The 21577-nt window shown below is 38.5% G+C and overlaps 2 protein-coding genes across 2 annotated transcripts in view; one reads left to right on the plus strand and one right to left on the minus strand.

Moving 5' to 3' along the window:
* Positions 1 to 19828, plus strand: part of LOC135205800 (uncharacterized) — a gene marked incomplete at its 5' end in the record, with an annotated part of 20904 nt that extends 1076 nt beyond the window's left edge. The window contains 10 exon segments of the mRNA XM_064236955.1: positions 123 to 185; positions 10030 to 10157; positions 10790 to 10967; positions 11448 to 11606; positions 12268 to 12381; positions 12713 to 12838; positions 13204 to 13360; positions 13713 to 13843; positions 16453 to 16627; positions 16906 to 19828. Coding sequence (XP_064093025.1) covers positions 123 to 185; positions 10030 to 10157; positions 10790 to 10967; positions 11448 to 11606; positions 12268 to 12381; positions 12713 to 12838; positions 13204 to 13360; positions 13713 to 13843; positions 16453 to 16627; positions 16906 to 17003 — 1329 coding nt within the window.
* Positions 19776 to 21577, minus strand: part of LOC135205801 (sorbitol dehydrogenase-like) — a 24950-nt gene continuing 23148 nt past the window's right edge. The window contains exon 9 of the mRNA XM_064236956.1: positions 19776 to 20363. Coding sequence (XP_064093026.1) covers positions 20213 to 20363 — 151 coding nt within the window. The 3' untranslated portion in view covers positions 19776 to 20212. The remainder of the gene's footprint in view (positions 20364 to 21577) is intronic.

Below are 21577 nucleotides of genomic sequence, written 5' to 3' on the forward strand. Positions count from 1 at the left end.
CTGTATCAAGAAGAGTCAAGTACTGTGATATAAAAATTATGAGAGACAAATAGAGAAATAAGTATGGAAATGTAATTAGTGCATATTTTGCTCAAATTTTAATCGTGTCTTTTTGTTTTCAGGTCCTTAATGACACCTTCCCAGATCACACCTTCCTCATGAACGGCCTCATTGTGGGGATCAAGGTAAGGGGGAACCCCCTTTGTCTTTTTTTATTTTTGGGTTGTGGTTGGTGGCTGGAAGGGTGACCGTCGATTTGTGTGACCAAGATCTCTGTGACTTGTTGAATTGGCGATGATGGACCACATGCCTACCGTACTCTTTAAATATATGTTTTTTTTTTTTTTTATAGAAAAGTAGTGAATAACTTACTCATTCTCTCTCTCACTTTTGGTGGGGTTTAGCAACGACGCCAGGTAACCCAGCCAACGAGTCAATTACGTCTCTCCTGCTCCAGTGCTAAAACTCTCCGCTCATTTATATATATATATATATATATATATATATATATATATATATATATATATATATATATACCTGGTTGCTAGCTGACTGTAGTGGTTTGCAACAGGAGAGAGAGAGAGAGAGAGAGAGAGAGAGAGAGAGAGAGAGACCTCCATTATCAACCTTCGACCTTAACCTTGGACTTTATTTATATATATAATGTAAAAAAACATTGTGGAGAAAAGTGTCCAAACCTAAGCGATTGTTGTTTTTGCTCGTGGCTTTCTTTCCTCTCCGCTCCAATTTTCCCCTCGTTCCCCCTCGTTACGGTTGGCCCGTGATGACTCAGGGATTCTGGGGAGGGACGGCAGTAGTTAAGCCTACTTGTGTGTGTGGGTGTTTTTTTTTTTTTTTTTTTTCAATCCCCTCCTGAGGGTAAGCCTATACATGGACTGCGCTCCCAGGATGTGTATAAAGTTAGGCCTTTAGGCCTGGTATACACAAGTAGCAAAGAGAGGGTCTAGTTGATCGGAGGAGCTTCGTTCTTTCTCTCTCTATCTTTTTTTTTTTTTTTTTTTTTTTTTAGTTTTGGAGGTTTATTATTTCTTTCATTTCCTTTTTACTTTGGTCACCAACACTAAAAAAAGACATAAATAGATTAGAAGGAGTACAAGCAAGAGCCACAAAGTTAATTCCATCCATCAGGGAAATAGGTTGCTGAAGACTAGAGAGCCTGAACATGTATGGCTTAGAAACACGACGATTGCGAGAACAACGAGTAGAAACATTCAAAATACTGAAAGGCATAACAAAAGGAGAGTAACCCATTTACATTAAACGAAAACCAGACAAAAAATAATTGATGGAAACTGGAACTGAAGAGATACAATACATCCCTTTGTGGGAAGTTCTTTACATACAAGATATGTGACGCGTGGAATAAACTGCCACCAGAAGTTGTAAACAGCAACAGTGTGGAAGAGTTTAAAAGAAAGCTAGACAAAATCATCAGGACACCTGTGAATGCACAGCAAAACCTGCTCCTGCAGATAAGTGAGCACACGATGTCTCCTCTTAGGATGGACTAACAAGTCTTTGAGACATCCTAATTCTTGTCACTCCTTTTAACTCTACTACTCCTGTTTTTCGGTGGTTGATTTCGCTTTGAAATATGCAGTGCTGTGCAGTATTCCAGTAGGAAAATTTCAAGCACTTCCTTCCTTAGGGAGTTCCTTGTCATCTCGAGTGTCGAGCAAGGTGTATAATTATTGAAAGCCACTTTTCTTGTATTTCACAGAGTGATGAGAGCAAACAGCTCACAAACGGAGGGACCAAAACAAAGGTCAGTTCACGAACCAGGACAGCGAGGCTTAAAATATCCAGTGCGCCCCTGTTAGACTTAATTAGTATGTCATAGAGAACACCAGACGTGTGTGTTCATCTCTCTCTCTCTCTCTCTCTCTCTCTCTCTCTCTCTCTCTCTCTTACTAGCAAACTGGACGGTAAATTTCGATTTTCAATGAGCAGTGAATTGAACGAATACTTAGTTTCAGCTCTACTGTCGTGACTCGCAGATGTTCGAGAGAGAGAGAGAGAGAGAGAGAGAGAGAGAGAGAGAGAGAGAGAGAGGTGGTCTCGCAAAAAAAGAGGAAAATTGCGCTGGATGGTGGCAAATGGGTCCTCGTTCAAAGGAGTAATCGGGTGGAGGGGGCGGTGGTGGTGGATGGGTGGGGGAGGTGAAGGTCTTTGCCCATGACAGGAAAAATGACCTGTACTCAATAAATACGGGCGGACGCCGGTTTCGATGTTTCTTGGGGGTGGGGGGATGCTATGTCGCCAGTTCACGATCACAATGAAACACCTTTCAGACCCTCCCATTGGGTCCCATTCCAAATCTTTCTCTCGCGACGTGGAGAGAAAGTTTGAGAGATAGATGGCAACAGGGTACTATTGCGTTTTTATATATCTCTCTCTCTCTACCCAGCGACATGGGCGTCCCACTGACCAATGACATTGCGACGTCATGATTTTTGGGAGTTTGCCCACACCGGGGCTTAGGCTAATGACCCAAATAACTAATATGATTTGAAGGGTCGATATTCCATTTCAAATTACCCCTGGAAGTTAAAAAAAAAAAATAATAAATAAAAATCTCCATGATCACTAACATGTTTGATTTTCATTCCGTTCAGCTAGATGTCACGCAGTTGCTTGGATACTCTCTCTCTCTCTCTCTCTCTCTCTCTCTCTCTCTCTCTCTCTGGGCCCCACGACTAATCCAATCACAACTTTGTGGATCATGGAACTTTTCGAACTTTCGTTCGAATCCTGTTTTGTCCGGTGAAAAAACAAGGGGGGGGTGTCGTATCCCTTTATGCTGATCGATGTTTGTACCAGAGAGAGAGAGAGAGAGAGAGAGAGAGAGAGAGAGAGAGAGAGAGAGAGAGAGAGAGAGAATCGGTCACCAGAGTTGGGTAATGTATCTTTAGTTCCCGAATGCTGGAAACGAATAGAATGTATTACTCATTGTGATTAAATTGTATCGGCGAATCTGCAGTGTGTATTTATAGATGGCGTATGTGCATGCGTATGTATACCATTGATGCACACATACGCCCATGCAGATTTGCTGCATGATTACACAGCCTGTTAGACAAAGGTAAGGGAATCACTGTTGTCGAGATGGAATTGGGTTATGTTCATCTGGGATGAGAATTGATGATAGACGGATTTTGGGATATTACACAATGAAACTTGAAAAAATTGAGTGGCTCTCTCTCTCTCCATGCGTAGTTAGTAATTGCAGCGTCAAAGGTACACGTCCTCTTGCTCGAAAATTACAATGTTATCTCCTCCAGGGTCTAAAAATAGTGTTAATTTCAATGAGAGAGCGAGAGAGAGGAAATATTAACAAGCTTATTATTACAATAATCTGTGTTTTTAGGAGAGAGAGAGAGAGAGAGAGAGAGAGAGAGAGAGAGAGAGAGAGAGAGAGAGAGAGAGAGAGAGAGAGAGAGAGGTATTTTTTATGGCTTACGCTGTTTAAGAATGGCCTTAACTTTCCTAGCCAGTCGGAAACTGAAAGTGATCTGGTTGTATACAAAGGTTCTCATTGTGTGTGTGTGTGTGTGTGTGTGTGTGGGCACCTGCTTGTGAAGGATGGAAGGAGAGATAAAATGTTAAATACCACGTGATTTTTCTCTCCATCAGGGAAGATCGTACCTGGTGATGGATGATCCCCCATATTGGCCACGGATGGATTCATTACTTCCAGCTGACGGTTATAGAAACTCTCTCTCTCTCTCTCTCTCTCTCTCAAAGATAACTGGCTTACAAAACCGTTGTATTTTTATCTGTACCAGTTTTGAGTTCCTAACGAATTGTCGAGCGGAAGCCTTTGTGTGTGTGTGTGTGTGTGTGTGTGTGCGTGTGCGTGTGCGTGTGTGTGTATATGTATGTGTAAGCAGTTACATTTTTGTCATTGAGGTACCTAATGTACGAGAGGTGTACAGAAACTCACGCATAACTTACTCTGAATATTGTCTGCGCAACAGTTTCCTCGGAATACGAACCCATCAACCTTCTGGGAAAAGAATATTATCAAATCGCGACATTTACATAAAACTGATATATTTCTTCATTTGTAAAGGTCGGGGGGGGGGGGGGGGTATAAACTTATATCGGTTGTCATTGCAAAAGCCAAGATTGCAATCGTCCCCAAACCACTACAAAGAAAAAAAAAGGGTCAGGAAATTAGTAAGTGAACATGGCCCTTATGAATAGAGACACGCTTCCTGATGTTATAACAAATGAAAAATCCCTTTGTTCATCAAGTAGGGGTGGGGGTGTCGCGAGACGCCATCATGTATACTTTGTATGGTGTATTGTCCACGGCATAATACACCTGTCAGTCCGGGAATGGTAGTAATGCCTTGGTTTTGGGGCGCTGACGACTAACTGAGAATAGGTGCCACAAGCGACCCGTTGCTTTTTAATATTAGGGGACAGGCGGCCTTGGTTCCTGAAGAGTGAGTGTATAGTAATACCTTCGCGTTCATTTCGGGTCAGAATTCGTCACCGTAGGAAAGTACTAGGGAGAGAGAGAGAGAGAGGTGGGGAAAGCGAAGACATTCCTTCGAGTCGCTTCTGTTTACGTTTGATCGCGTCCTCCCATTCGGGAGGAGTTTTGACATTAGAGGGCCTTTGTTGTTGCTCGCTCGCAAGTCCGCCTTTGGGAGCGAGGGAGAATGAGTGCGCAGTTCCTGCTTTAAGGCTTGTTTTGGGATTCGCACGCGCAAGCGAGAGAGAGAGAGAGAGAGAGAGAGAGAGAGAGAGAGAGAGAGAGAGAGATTCCAAAAGGAAAGGGGCGGAGGAACGAAGGGTTAAAGTTGGCCATGGTGTCAGTTCATCTTCCCCCTCCCCCTTCTCTCTCCATCAGCAAGGCTACTACAACTTTAAAGGTGGAAGAAGGGGGAGGGGATTATGGGTGGGGGTTGTTGGGCGAGGTGGATGGGGGAGGGAAAAGGAGAAGGGCCACCACTACCACCGTCAACTACCCCCTCCCCCTCTATCTCTTCCTCCACCTATTCCAGATTTGGCCCAAGTCGGCCATGTCGAGTCCCTTCTGCGTTCCAAAATATTCCCAGGGACAACCCTCCCCCCTTCTCCCCTACCCCCCATACCTATCCAGGGTAGCCCCTGTGTGCCACATACTGGTGGAGCAAATTCGCACTTCTTATCATAACTCGTATCTAACATGTTTTACGCACTCTCTCTCTCTCTCTCTGAGAGACACACACACAAGCACAGATAGACTCCGTAGCTTGCTTGTAATTCTTGTCCTCAAGTTCCTCTTGCGCAAATTGGGTTATCAGATGTTCCTGTGCTCTCCCCACCCCATTTTTTTTTCTTTCCTTTTCTCATTTATTATCTCGTTTTCCCCTTTTTGCTCTCTTTAAAATGACTGCAGAAAATAGGTCAGTGGGTTTTGCCTCTCTCTCTCTCTTTCTCTCTGTTTGTATTCCATTTCGCCTCTTCTTACTGGGCTCATAACACCCGCCCCCCTATCCCTGGCATTAGGACAGTGCCATGAAGTGACACTGTTTGGCACCAAGTGTACGGCCAGTCTGTCCTTTCGACGTAAGTCACAGCCTAAAAGGAGGTCAGGGCACTTAAGAGAGAGAGAGAGAGAGAGAGAGAGAGAGAGAGAGCTCCGTCATATACAGGGAGAGTTGTTGAGAACTTTCACATAAATAGTGGATATAAACTGCTGTCTGTCCATTGGTGGTTTCGGCCCTGCTACACGAATTGACTCCAATTTGTAGTGTGCAGCTTGATCTTCACGACTCTCTCTCTCTCTCTCTCTCTCTCTCTGTATATATACTGGGCGTCCACATTTAAATGTTTACCGTTGTTAATTTAATAAATTGTATTTTTGCAGCGTTCAGTTCTTTAAATATGTCATTGTTTCTGTTCGAAGAGTCCGATCAGCCAGGCTATAAGCGTCGTCTGGTGTGTCCAGTGTTTGGATTGGTGACCGCCGAGAATTGCCTGCGTTTTTCTCTCCCACTATAAAGTAAAAATAAGAGACGCCGATCACACCCTTCGCTGATCACTACTGATCAGTTCTGTCCGCTGTTGATCGTCCTCCTGTGTTTCCTGAAATATATAGCGCCCTGAAATATTAGGCATTTGCCTCTCTTATTGCAATCGATGTGTGTGTGTTTGTTTCTTTCTTTGTTTATTCTGCGTGTGTTTATTTTTTTTTTTTGTATTTCGCTCAGTATTTCCTCTTCCAACACGCCACGGTTGAGGTGGTGTTGGATCAATAGCAACCCCCCCCCCCCCCCCCTCTCTCTCTCTCTCTCTCTCTCGTGAATCTCTTTGTTTCGCGGGTTTGAGCCCTCTGAGGACAGATAAAACACAGCTTCGGGCTGTATGTTTACGGCTTGTATATACTGCCTTTTTTTTAGTTTTTTTTTTTATTTCAGCATTTTTGTTTTCCAGTGGAAGAATTTTTGCCGTCGGTTATTATTATTATTATTATTAGAATGTGTTATATATGGTTAAGTAATAGCTTCATTACTTGAAACATGACGAAGTGTGGAAATAATGTAATAATAATAATAATAATAATAATAATAATATATAATAAGTATTATTATTACAAAAGATGTGGAACATCTTAACACGAATTATTCATTTTATCGTTCACAATAAATAAAACTTGAGGTCCATTAAATGGCCACGTCGGCCTCTTCATAGAATAGAATGCATTTGTATGGAGAAGAGAAACGTCAAAATATACACATGTGTGTGTATATATATAATATATATATATATATATATATTAAAGGACATTGTAGCTCGATATATATATTATATATAAATATATATATATAACATATATATATTATTATTAATTATATATAAATTATATTATAATATATATATATATATATTATAATATATATATCACACACACCAGCACCTGTCAGTTACAGATGAAAATATACTTAATGAGTACGTACGCAGGGAGTTTCGTGTCGATTATAATAATAATATTATTCATGAGACGAACCCTATTCACAGGGAGCAAGCCCACCAAATGGGCCACCGAATTCAAGCTTCCAGAGAAATATTGTGGTGTTCATTTGAGAGAAGTAACAGAAGGTAATAAGTAATACAGGAAGAATATAGTAAATGATATAGATTCAATATAGATTGGAATAAATGGCATTCGAGAAAGAACAGTGAGCAGTGGGTGCTTCCATAGATCTATGTCAGTTTAGGGCAGCAAGACCCCAACCCCCCTAAGGATGCCGGAACGTAGTAAGAGAGTGGCTGGTGTGAACCTCAGAACTCTAGCGGCCCAACAAATGCGTTTTTAACGCCGCATATAGGGTCCATCTGCGTCTTAATTCAAGGGTTGCAATTGCTTGCGTGTCAGTTTGTATAAGCAACATTTTATTTGTGACGTAACGCTCATCAATAAACACAAGTGTTTTAAAAGATCGAGGTGATTGCTCAATTTGGATGCACGTGTATGTATGTAGTTTTTTTTTCGGGGAGGGGGGGCGGGGCTCCCTTTGTTTTAGGTCGTGCTTGTGTGAACATTCATCTGTATTTCATTCGACTTGATTTTTTATGGTATAAATTCTCCTGTGAAATTGGGGGGGGGAGTGATCTGACCTCTTTAATTCCAGCTCCTATTCCCAACTCATTGTGTGGATGAGAGTAAGTGATCTGACCTCTTTATTCAGCTCCTATTCCAACTCATGGGGGGGGGGGGGGGACCCCTGCGTGTTTTGTGTATGAGAGTAGAGCGAGAGGAGAGAGAGAGAGAGAGAGAGAGAGACTACAAAGCAATGAAGTCATCATTATCATTAAAATTGCGTCACATCCAGCACAATCGGGACAGGAAGAGAGAGAGAGAAATTATGACAGGAAAGGGGATGGAATAGAGGGAGAGAGGGGAGGGCGGCGGAGCCACAGTAGTCCGCTGACAAGGCTTTGGTGTTGGTCCCCCCCCCTCCTCCTCTCTCTCTCTCTCTCTGAAGCTTGGGTGCAGGTGTACCCAAATTTCCTCCACCATCTCTCCCTCCTCCTCCTCCTCGTCGTCGTTCTATCTCTCCACGGCTTCTCCCTATTGGGACCCAGCGTTGCTCTCTCTCTCTAAATCAATTCCTAAAACCCCCCCTTCCCCTTCCTCCCCCTTTCTTTCACGTTTTCGACGGCACCGTAATGGCATGGGTTGCTGCTATTAACGTTTTGAATAAGATGGGAGTCGGTGTTTAAGGATTCTTTCCAGTTTCAGAAAGAGTGGTTCAGAGGTTAATGAGAGAGAGAGAGAGAGGGGAGGGGGGCCGAGGAGTGTGTTTCATCTTTGTTTCTTTTCCCTTGGTTTAATTTTCTCCAGTGTTTATGTTCCTTCAATGCTTTGATGTTTCAATGAGCACTATTTTAATCCTCTCTCTCTCTCTCCCTCTCTGGTACTACTACGAAGAAAATGCCCTACAAATAAAACACAAAGTGAACCAGAGGCCTATCTATAGTTTTTGGCGGGATCTCCTCCCGTAAACAAACAACAGTAGATCTGCTATCCTACGGCATAGCTAATTCTAAAAACCTTTCTGAGTGACAGCAGATTATGGCATGAAGAGGTCGTTTAAATATCTAAATAGGACCCAGAAAGATGGGGCTGACTTATATGGGGCCTAGGGCCCTTTGTGTCGTGTTCGTCTGCTCGGTTAAATATAAGAAGCCGCTCTCATTTGAAAATGGCAGAATTTTGGTTTTAGTATTCTACCTTGATGCCTCGTTTGAGACTCCGTGTTCGTAAAGGGCGGGAAATAGTACCTGTAATACTAATCTATTTTATCCTCCTGTATTGTTAAGGGCATTTTCTTATCCGTGTGTTGCGTAACTGGAGGAAATATCTAGGGTGAGACGGCCCGTCATTATTTGGATCTCTAAATAGCCTTATGCAACTTGAGACCTAGACACCGGTGGGCTTTCTATATTTCACAAAGGAGAGAGAGAGAGAGAGAGAGAGAGAGAGAGAGAGAGAGAGAGAGAGAGAGAGAGAGAGAGAGAGAGAGAGAGAGAGGCTGACTGGGTGGTAAAAACGTGCCATATATCCAGAGAAATTTATTACAGATTGCTTAATCCTTAATTGACTGTTTAAACGTGATAAAATCAATTGCTTCATAATTCTCTCTCTCTCTCGAATGCAATTATTTTTCATACGTTGAAAAATTCTCTTAGTTTGTAATCGAAAACATTTAAAACTTTTGTTTGGTTATCCGAAGTGGGGAAAAAAAAGCTGCACGATAAACAAAACCTGCGTGAACGTGTTTTAATTAAATGCGGGTGCAGGGTAAAAATCCGAAATTGTAAAATAAAAAAAAGCAAAAAAATAAAAATAAAAAAGTTAAATCTCCACTTGGAAGGATGGTTAGGAGCAAAAATCCATTTGATGAAATTCTCAAGACATGGGCGAAAAGTTACGGGGTTGAAGGAAGGTTGTTAGGACATGTAAAAAAAAAATTTTGTTCTCTCTCTCGATTATTCAGCTTTGCTCCTATATCTGGAACAGCTGTATTAAAAACTCCCTAGATGTAACACCAGAATTGCTCCCCCTCCCCCTTTGTGATGTATAGGACAGGTTTCATCTTAAGACCTAAAATCTCTCTCTCTCTAATTGGAACAATATTAACGGATGATTTATTGATGCATAGGAGGAGAAATGTGGCTACACCGAAGTAAAAATCTTCGGTGACAAAAATTTAAGTATTTGCTTGAAATTCAAGCTCTCAGAGAATGTGGTTTTCGTTTGAAAGTAGTAACGTAAGGTAACAGGAAATACAGAAAGAGGAGAGCAGTTATTTGCAAAAAAATCAACATATGCATAATAAAGTAGATGAATATTTAAGTAAAATTATTAAAATACAAGATTTGTAATCCTCTGGGAGACTGTTCCACATGTACGCATTGTATAAACGTGCATTGTGTTCCACATGCACGCATTGTATAAACGTATATATAAGTTGAAAGATGTGCCATGATGTCTGTCGTTTCTTCCAGGGTATACTGTCATTTCTGAGCGCTCCGCTGATCGGCGCCCTCTCAGACTTATGGGGTCGCAAGTTCTTCCTTTTTATCACCGTATTCTTCACCTGCCTCCCCATTCCTTTCATGAAGATCAACACCTGGTGAGTGACACACAAGTTTCTCTTAGTCCTCCTTTACCTCTCGTGTTTAAAATACATATCTATTTTATCTTGCTAAGTCATTGTCCCATTGCCTTCATTATTTCTGAATTTTATGAAGTAACGAAGTATATTTCGTTGTAACCTGTGTATTATTCATCTTGAAAACAGATATATAGAGGAAGATGTAAAGTTATTAGGCCGTTTTCCTGTATTATTAACAATATTGTAAAATTTTCATTTTAAACATTACCCGGTCTAGACTATGTAAAACCAATTTAGGGACGTCATTGTAGAGCGCGTTTTTAAAATGTTCTTAATTTCATATCAAACTTTTGGCCAGAAAGTAAATTTTTCTGGTCATTAAGTATTAATGAATGATTTTGCCGGAGTAATTGATGGAAAAAAGTAGCGTTTCTGTAACACCGACAAATTCTGTACAAATGAATAGAATTAAAGTATTAAGACATTTGTGCTCACGTTTTTCTTATATATATAGAACAGATTCTGTACGAGAGTAAAACTCATTAGTTCAATCTTCATACTGTTAACAATACCCAAAAAAATAACATCGGGCATAAAATCGGGAACTAATAAACCTGCTCTTCCTCCTACTCCTACTCCCCCTCCCACAGGTGGTACTTCGCCCTGATCAGCATGTCAGGTGTGTTCGCGGTCACCTTTAGCATCGTGTTTGCCTACGTCGCCGACGTGACAGACGAGTCTGAGCGAAGTAGCGCCTACGGCCTCGTGTCGGCTACCTTCGCGGCGAGTCTTGTCACCTCTCCTGCGTTGGGCGCCTACCTGGGCAAGGTGAGTCGGTCAGGGGGCTGGATGGCTGATTGGTTTCTTATTCTCCACTTTTAAATTTTTTGGTCTGTGGACAGTGTAGTTATTAGGGCTGATTATAAGATAATTCTGCTCAATCTTTACATTTCACTTATAACTTAAAAATTATCCACTAATTTCCTACAAGGTATATTAAAAAACATTTGAAATGTTAGTGACAGTGTGTTGTATTTGGTTATAGGATTAAGAAAATTATTAAATAAAGGTAAATGTTATATGATGAACATTTATAATATAAAAATTATGTAAATACCAGGACATATCTGTAAATTTGATTTAGTGTATTGTTCTAATGAAACAAAAAATATAATAATACTTTTACCTGTTCAGACATGTGACATTATGGACTTTACATGGTGTATGTTTTCTGTTTGATAAATGGCAACTTTGGCTCCCAAAAATGTGCCTAACCAATCTATTTAACCACTCGTTCAATTATTACAGATGCACAGTGATGACTTGGTTGTAGGGCTAGCAACGGCGATAGCCATATTGGACGTTTTCTTCATACTGGTTGCAGTGCCAGAATCCTTGCCGGAGAAGCTGAGGTTGTCGTCGTCTTGGAGTGCCCATATTTCATGGGAACAAGCAGATCCTTTTTCGGTCAGTTCTCTAACTCACTCGCTAATGAAAAGTCCTAGAGACAATATTGAGGCCTTGTATAAGTTTTCCTTATTTTTTTAGATTCTTTAGATTTTTTTACAATTAATACTGAGAGTATAAGTTTTTCCTTCACTGGAAGGTGATTAAATTATATGCAGAATGCTAAATTACGGTGAAATTTTAGACTACTGTTGTTATTGTCTGTTAAATAGTTTCTGAATAATTTTCAATGTGGTTGCTTTTCTCCTGCCAAAACCCAAACTGATGAAATAAAACGACACAGCTAAAAATGTGCCTACTTACCAATAGATTCATGGGAAAAAGGGAAGTATGTCTGTTATTTGTGGGCTAAGTATAAGGGATAGCTTATCCCTTATTTTTTTCACTTCATGAGAATGGGTCCTTTTCTGTTTTAAAGGAAGGCTGCAAGGGTTTTGTGGAGAAAGTACAGTTATATAGTAATTCACAATCTTTTATTGAAATACTGTAATTATCCCATCACGTTAATGCATTTTGTGAGGTTATTTTTCTCTGTAGCTCGGTGAAAAATTTTCTTGATTGTAGAGGAATAAAGGCATGTCATTATTTCTGCTAAATTTACCATTTGGACTAATCATCCCATTATTTTTTTCATATCTTGAAAAATAATTTTTTTCCTTAGGCTCTGTGGAAGGTCAGCAAAGACCGTAATGTATTGCTGATAAGCGTAAGCGTGTTCCTCTCGTACTTACCAGAAGCTGGCCAGTATTCTTGCTTCTTTGTCTACCTCAGATTGGTGAGTATTTTCCTGTTGGGTTAATCAGATAATTTTTTGCTTACGTATGCACAAAGATATATACATATATGTTAACCTATGACTGAATTCTACATACAATTACCGTAGTTTTATTTCTTATTAGAAGATGATACTTTGCATTACGTTAGCGAAAACATTTTAAATTATAGATTTATCAAACTACAGAAATGGTAATCAGTGAAAAACAGAAGTAAATTATAATAATTTGTTTAACTAGTTGTTCAAATGGAAGTCATAGGTAAACAAGTTTCAGCTGGGATTCCTAACCTTGCTGGGAAAAACTTGATGTAATATTTATGCTTGCTTACAGGTTATGGACTTCACAGCAGAAATGGTGGCATGCTTCATTGCTGTGGTTGGAATTTTGTCTGTCGTAGCCCAGACTGCATTGCTGAGTCTGCTCATGAGAAAACTCTCCAACAAACATGTGATCATAGTAAGTAGAAATTGCATTGATTCATCCATGGCTGCATATACATTTCTTTTGAGCAAAATGATAGGTAGGCTTTGTCTTTAGAATTATACGTATTAGTAATCAATACTTACATTTTTCATAGACAGTCTTGTAACTCACCCATGATTTGCAGCTGCAAACTCAGGTTTAAGTTATTGGCCAAGTGAGACGTGATCTAAGATACGCTGAATAGAATTTAGTTTCATATTGCCAATCTTACCTCACACACAACTGCAACTAAGTCTTTTGAGACTGTTGAAATAAAGTGGCCTTCATGTACTTGTTTGTTTGTTTTTTTTACAATTAATGTTTGTTTTTTATAAACTAAATGTTTATCGCTCTTGCAGGTTGGACTGGTTTTCGAGATGCTTCAGCTCATGTGGTATGGGTTTGGTTCTAAAATGTGGATGATGTGGGCAGCTGGGCTCTTGGCAGCTATATCTTCCATCACATACCCTGCCATTAGTGCCTATGTTAGCACCCACACAGATGTAGATAAACAAGGTATGCATATTTTATGGTACTCTGTTAAAGCGTGGTTAAAAGATAAAAACATCTTTCAGTTCTTTCATTCATTTACACCTCACTGGTACTAAATATGCAAGAAATCTTTGCTTACACAGGAGGAAAGTTGTCATATCCTGAGTTATCCATTTCTTCCTGCCACATTAGATAGTACAGTTGTCTATCACCACCACTGGTTCCTCCAATCCCTTGATAGTGCTTGAAATTTTAATTGCATTTCATCATCAAATGTTGTAAGTTTACTCACAGAACACCTGAGATATTCCTGATACTGTGCATTATATTTTAGTTTTATGAATGACATTGTATTTATTTCAAATTATTATTGCAGGTGTTGTGCAGGGTATTATAACGGGAATGAGAGGACTTTGCTCAGGCTTGGGTCCAGCAGTTTTTGGATTTATATTTTATCTCTTCCATGTTGATCTCAATTCAGACCATGCGGATGATGGACTTCATAAGGTAAGACAAATGTGATTTGCATATAATATACTGTATGAGGCAGTTCCCTCAGAGAAAAAGCCTTTGACATCTACAATAACATCAAGCTTTGGCTTGCTGGATATTGTTGTGACACTGTTCTGCAACTTGTAGTTCATCAGTCTTCAGTGTTTACTGAGTATGCATGTACACACACAGTTTAATGCAAATTATCTCATTGTATTTTTAAGACTGTGGTTCTGTTGACTATTATGGTGAGTACCACCAATGAAGCAGTGATTAGAATTTTTTTCCTAATAAAAATTTCCCTTAATGAATGGCTTCAGGTTATACAGCTTTATGGATCGTATCATATTTTGTTCATACGTAAATACAAATCCTCCTACTTTGTATGTACAACATTCGTAATTTGACTTGAATATTTACCATGAATGAAACCTGAAAGCCATTTTGAAGTTTTTATGTCATTAATGATCTTGCATCATCCAAATCTGTTAGGCATAGGATTGCAGAAAAAGGCAACCCAGATGTAGTTAGAAAGGGCCTTCCACTCTCCCGACGTTTCTTTTGAGTAGCTCTTACGCACTCATCATCATCATCAGCCACCCTTTGATATTTTAAAACTGTGTAGTAATTATGTTTCTCCAGCCATTTTTACATATAAAGTTGTAAAGAAGGGTAAATTATTTAAAAGTATTTATGAGCCAAGTTATAGGAGGCTTCCACTGTAAAATATACGAAGAAAGCTTTGCTTTATGAGTGAACTCATTTAATTTGTTCTGACCCTTTATAAATACCTGACTTGTTATTAACTTAATTGACCTTCGGCTTATTATTTTCTTGATTTTTCCTGGGATTGCCTATTAAATCAGCTTGAAATCTTGTTTAGCTCTGATTTTATTGCTTTTTAAACAGTGTGGAATGACAAACGTCCCCATGGAACATTTCTGTTTTCTTAGGTGGTTCTCTTCTTTGACCAAAAGCATTTACATAAAAAATTTGCAAATCTGATATTACTGTGATGTTTAACCCAAGAGTGCTATGAAAACATCTTTCTGAAAAAGTCCCTTTTGTGACTCCTTTTTTTCTTCATAATTCATCCTTAGAGTTTTTGACAGTAGCTGAGCGTGTCTACCTTATATTCAACCTCATGCCCTCCTATGATGTTAATGCTGTACTCATGTTCGTAGGGCCTATTATTTTGGGGGAGACAGGAAAAGTTTGTTTCTTGGCACCCTACCCCTCATTCCTCAAAGAACATAAAAAAGTATGTTTACAAAAAATAAAAGAACACTGGCATGGTTTTTGTTTCTTTGTTGTAAATGCCTGGCATAATTCTTCCTTTTTTAAGGATTTTTTTAGTATGCTTGTTCCTAAGGGGGTTGAGTTCTAACCCATAACAGTTACTATTCAGTCTATGATAGCTGTCTAAGAAACTACTATACTAATGTTCACTATCTAACTTCTAATCTTAAGACAATAGGAATTTCACAGCTTTGTTTGATCACTTGGTAGTCCAGCATCCAACCTTAATCGAATTTGGTTGGCCCTCTCACGAACTCTGGCATCTCAAAGGTTAATGACAGCTTATCAGTTTACTCGAAGCTGCTTCCTGATAAATCACTTCAGGGCCTGTGGATTTTATAAAAGATAAAAAGGGCATCAAGTTCATAACTCTATTGTTACAGAACTTCCAAAGATTAATTAGATTCCTTTGGTGTCTTGAACCCTGGTGCAGTTTTCTTAAACATCTCGGCTCTTGCAACATCTGATGTCACCAAAAAGTAAAAAATGCTCTAACACATTCAAGGCAGCCTTGTCTTGGAGCAAATATCATCTTGCAATTGCGGCCTCCAATGCTAATCACGGAAATTGTCAAACATAGAGAAGACTTTCATCATTAACAACAAAGTGGATATGGTGACCTGCCACCTGTTCTTATCCTATGCCCAGATGAAGAACAGCCTTGTCACCCCATTGATGGGATTTTACGTTTTATCTGCTGGAAGATCGGCATGTTACTGTGCTTCGAAAATGTTTGGTATTTCATGAGCCAGGCTCTTGCATAATATCTTGGAAGCTTCACCATTTGTGGCCTTGTGTCACACTTAGGAGACATTGTAAATTTAGTCACTGTACTTCAAAACACTATTAAAATAGTTTTCAAGTTGCTATGAAAGGCTCAAGGTGATAGCGTATAAGATTGGTGTATCAAGGCCCCTAAATGAAAACTTGACCTGAAGATGCCAGACACTCGATTTAGTAAACGATATGCACAATGATTTAGGGTCCTGTTTGTGCACAGTGCTGCTACTTATGTGTACTAAGCATATTTTGCAAAAAAGCTTGATAGTGAGTATGTGTGTTATGGAATAAGAAATGAAAGATATGACAAACCAATGCATACTCGTAAACTGTACATCAGTTTTGAATGGGTTATTTTGTATACGAATTGCAGATAAAAGGCACATGATAAAGTCTTGCATATATTTTAATGTATTATGAAATATATATTGTAATGTATTATGACCAGTGTATTTGTTAGATATACTATAAGAAAATTGTACAGATTCATATACACAATTCCCTATGAACACTTTCTTGAAAATAATGTTCTTCCTTTATTTCAGCCAAATGGATCAAGTATTGGAAATAGTACAACTCCACATGGCATCAGCAGTCCAAATTTGGTCCCAGGTCCCCCATTTGTTTTTGGGGCATTGTTAGTGATTTGTGCTTTAATGGTGGCAGCGTTCATACCAGAGAGTCAAAATAGATCCGCGAGTAAAAATAGGAAACAATCAGGTACGGTATGTGACGTTAGTTTTTGAAAGCCAAAAACTGAATGTTTTTGTACTGAGAGTAATGTTTGAGTGTTATGATTCAAGATGTGAATTACTCGGAAATATTTTCGTAGAAAAATTGAAACCGTTTTTTGTAGGGTAACTTCAGTGGACCTTGAAAACCCTTACACTTGGCTATTACCATGGATGCAATTTTTGGTGGTGGTTGGAACGGTTCTTGTATTGTCGGGTGTGGGAATGACTATGATGCCTTGTTTCTAATTTCATTCTTTATTCCAGGAGGAAGTTTAGATTTGAGTTATGAGAGAGGTCACAAGAAAAATGATAGTCTTGATGCAGCATCCTTACCGTTGATGGATGAGACTGATGTCCTTTAGCAGTGACTAGGAAATAGAAATTGAAGTTTTATTCTAAATTGCCAATTTTATGGCAACAAATTATGTGCAGTGATCATGTTGAAAGTTGCACTTTATTCAATGTAAACATTCATCGTACCAATGTGCAGTAAAGTGAGTGACTGTGTATTGGAAAACTAGGCCCAGCTTAGAAGTGGTGCTTAAAACATGTTGTGATAACAATTAATTGACAACTAAAGCAGCAGTGAAAACTGGCAGGAATTACCAATGTCACAAACGGAAAAGGAGACTGCCACAAGTGTGCATTTGGTGCTGGTATGAACAGAGATTGTCTTTATTTTTCCTTCTTATTTTTTTTTTCCCCTTGATTCGTTTGCCTTCATTTTTGTAGCCGTAAATTCTCTCTACTTCTTAATTTATTTTGAACACAGATATCAGAACATAACATTGCCGTTTAGAGTGGAAGTTTAGCAGCAACTGCTATGGTGAAGCCTTTTTTTTTTTTTTTTTTTTTTTTTTTTTTTATCTTCAAGAAAGTCTTTTTTCTCTTGTGAATTTTATTTATGGACCAATTATATGCTTGTTTCAGCTGGCATTGTAATGGTGCTTCTTTATGCTGCTGAATAGATGAAGAAGGGGTTAGGGGTGCCCTTCATCACTCCCTCTTGTGATAATGCATGCTACTGTGGAATCATAAATGAGAGATATGGCCGCATCGTCGGTGTTGTTAGGCGTGGTCATTTATTGTGAAAAAGAAGGGACACGAGTTATACAAAAAAAAAAAATTATGGTATATCTCTTTCCTCCCTCTTCTGTGTGCATTGTAATGATAAAAAGATTTAGATTTTATACACTAGAGAAGATAGGACCTCAAAGATTTTTATTTTGTATCTTAAGACTATTATTATATGGTAAGAAAGGCTGTGTGAACATAAAACTTCAGACTGAATACTTTAGAGTCTTGTTCTGTAAATAAACATCTGCTTCATCATTCATCCCCATCTTTCAAGAGCGTAGTGTTCACACACAGTTTTTTAGGGTCCTTTGTTTAGCAGTGTTTTCTCTCTCTTTTTCCCAAAGTTGTCTTTAGTGGTCTCTGAATGTGAGTGGAATTCAGGGTATTGATAATTTTCATTGTTTATTAATTTCAGATATGTTCATGCTTCAAGTATGTATTAGGTACAATGTAAAGCATTGATTGCATTTGCAGAAGCCGTCCTTGACTTAGCATGAGTGCTGTATGGTATATGTACTACTGTTGTACATTTTTTTTATTTGTATATGGAGAGAAATATAAAACATTCTTCCTTATTACTGTTATAATTGTTTTTATTATTACGCACACAATTGTATGCTCATTTTTGTGTGACAATTTCTTATATTTTGTAGATTTGCTTTTGTATCGTTGCTTTCTGAGGAACTGAAGGATGATAATACACAGTATTGTAAATCATTTGATAGGAAGGTTACAGGAAAGATTATCTCAAAACTTTCTTCTTTTCTTTCTTGCGTATTTTTTTTTTATTCTTGGAAACTTAAACACTTACACCTACAATTTCAATTTCAGTATCATGATTATTTAGAAAAGGTCTTTGTCTCATTGAAGTCGGCCTGCAAAACACTGCCTCCTGCTGACTCTGTGATAAGTCTGTACATTATGTTTTAAAACAATTTAATTACAATAATGGCGTGTGTCATTAGGAAGTAGGTAGACTAGCTTACATATGGAGAAAATGAAAAAAATTTGTTTTGTAGAAAAAGCATTATTTTCCGTCTTGGAAAATTTTGTCCTAGGAATTATCATCGTATATTATTTGCCTTATTAGATGTATATCACTCAGATTTTTTCACCTATCAGCTACTGTTGCAGTAAGAACATGTAAAAAAAATTACAAAGCATAATATATTGTTGAACTATTTTTTCTGCATTTATAGAATTTAAAATATGTAAGTAGTTCTTTATAATAAAAAAAAAAGCTTTCATTCAAAATAGGGGTTGCAATTGCTTACTTATCAGGGCTACTAAATACCAGTAAAAAATAAAGATGTGATATATATTAAACTATACATCGGTTTAGAAAACTGGTTTCTATATAAAAACGAGAACTGTATTTGAAGGTACAGGGCAGGGCACTGGAAGTCCTAATTGATGCATAGAGTGCTTACAAATCATAGATCCTATATGGAGTGCCCTTAGAAAGTGATAGGGAAATTGATAGGGATTATATCCTTAACATATCTAATGTGTTGCTGGTACATATATTTTTACTGTATTGGGTATAAAGCTAATACTTCAACACGCCAATTATCACAAAAGACTTTGGGGTTATGTTACTGCTTTAAATGGTACACAGCAGGTCAGTCCTTTTGATAAAGGTTATCTTTTACGTTACCTCTTTCAGATCTGTTTCAAGGCAAGGATGTCCTTGTATAGTCATAGGTTTCTATAAAAATTTCACTTTGTTTAGCTTCCCTCCCAAGCTTCTAAATATATTCAACAGGGTAGTGTATAGGCCGCTGCTCATCAAATTAAAAATGAAAAAAAATATATAGATATACTGTATATGTATATACATATAGTATATATATCATTCATTCCAGTAAAAAAAAAAATTATAATACATGAACCAAACTTTCTCCTTAAACCATATCATCTCATTTAACCACATCTCATCATAGTATTAATTTTCTTATTTAATGTATTGTGTGATAAGTGTTATATACTTTGTCTCCCATCATTTTTCTGCGATACATGATAGCCCTGCCCTGTGAGAATTTACATCATCATACGTGAAAAGTACGGTTGAAAAAGAGACGTTTTAAGAAAAATAAAGCCAATCTTACCATGAAGGGTGTTATTGATCCTGCTCTATACTTCGTTTCAATACCTTATTTTGAATATTTGATTTGTAACTTTACCTGTGTTATGCAAGCTTTTTAAACTTTGTAATTTAAAATCCACTCTAACAGCATTTAGCTTCTACATCACATTCAACAGTAAACTGGAAAAGCACACGTTTTGAAACCAACCAGTCCAGTAAGGTGGCTAATGTTAAAATCTTGCCTTTGAGGCAGTTTTGCTATAACATATTTGCTTCCTAGGAAGGACACTTATGTAATGAGACTCTTTCTTCAGTCATGGAGGTACTCAAAACAAACCTGTTATTAGAAATTCATACCACTAAACAAATTCAAATTACTGTAAAAAATACAGTCACCTGACAGTAATGTTATCCGTGAATTTTGATCATAACTTTAATCGCCTTTCCATCCTTAGCAGTATGGAAAGCTTGATGGACATCATTGATGGAGAAGTGGTGAGTCACTAGAGAACTAAGATCCACTTGACCTGAAGCTACCAATGCTAATGCTGTTCCATAACTGCAAAATAGTACATGTCAAAATTTTAAAATGAACGTAACCATAAAACCTAAATATTTTGTTTCACATATAGAAACCATTAACAGTGAAAGATGCACCATAAGTGGGATATACAGTACCCCATGAATTTCGATGGACTCATGTATGGCAGTAGTTAGGCCAAGCTACTTTAGAATATCAAACTTCAATTATGGTATATCTTGGTACCTAAAGATGGCTTAATTCATAAAATGGAGTTATACCCACAGGGAAAGGTTGATGTGTTGAGTAACAGTCTAAAGGGAGAAGAATGAGGGTGACTGGTATTTCTCTCTCTCTCTCTCTCCATACATGATTTTCTCACTAAGTAACATGTACTGGTACTATGGAAGTACAAATCCAGCCTTTTACATTGAGTTTTCCTCAGTAAACACTAGAAATGGTCAATGCAACCAGGTAAGGTACTTAACTGAAGGCAGGTGGGAGAGTTGGGGAGGACCCCATTCACCTGATGAGAGCCAGCACTTTTCCTTTGGCCATGTTGAGTCAAGACATCTTGCTGCACTCTGACTGACCTTCAAGTTGGAACTTCTTTCATCTTTTTTATTGTATGTACAGTGTTTGTGTTTTTGTTCAACATTGATTTGAGCAACAATGAAAGGTGTAAACTATGTAAATGAACGTTTCACTGCTTTATGTCCTTGCTCTTTTTAATTAGTTCTTTGTTCTGCAGTGGAAGGTCATGAAGAGTGTGCTAGCTAGTCTCCTTTGTAGTGGATAGGTTTGCTAGGGGAGAGGAAGGCCAATGTGTTCACTGGTTTCTTCAAAGACTAAAACTGCTATTTGAAGAGGTGATCAGCATGCAGTCTTTGAACAGTTCTAACCAGGTTCCGTGTACCAAGCTCTACCCAGTCGAGACAGTGTTTGTTCATGGTTTGCCACTGCCTACCCCTTCTTCACTGCAGACTTCACTGATTTACATGTAGACTTCCATCCCTTGGTATTCTGTGCAACCCGTCTTCGTTACTCTTCCCACTGGAAAAACCCAGTGCTGTTGAACCCCCTGTAGCAGTCATCTTGCTTATGGAGATACCTCCAAGCCATCCAGCAAAGGCTGCAATCTGATTCTACTACTTGTCTTGAGACATCTACTATAGCTGAGAAAAGTAAGACTCGTTGATGGAGTAAGGCGAGGAAAATACAAGTGCATAGTCTTACTCATTGTTGAGCTTTTT

Source organism: Macrobrachium nipponense, chromosome 24 (genome assembly GCF_015104395.2).
Source record: "Macrobrachium nipponense isolate FS-2020 chromosome 24, ASM1510439v2, whole genome shotgun sequence".
In the NCBI taxonomy this organism is placed as follows: Eukaryota; Metazoa; Arthropoda; class Malacostraca; order Decapoda; family Palaemonidae; genus Macrobrachium; species Macrobrachium nipponense.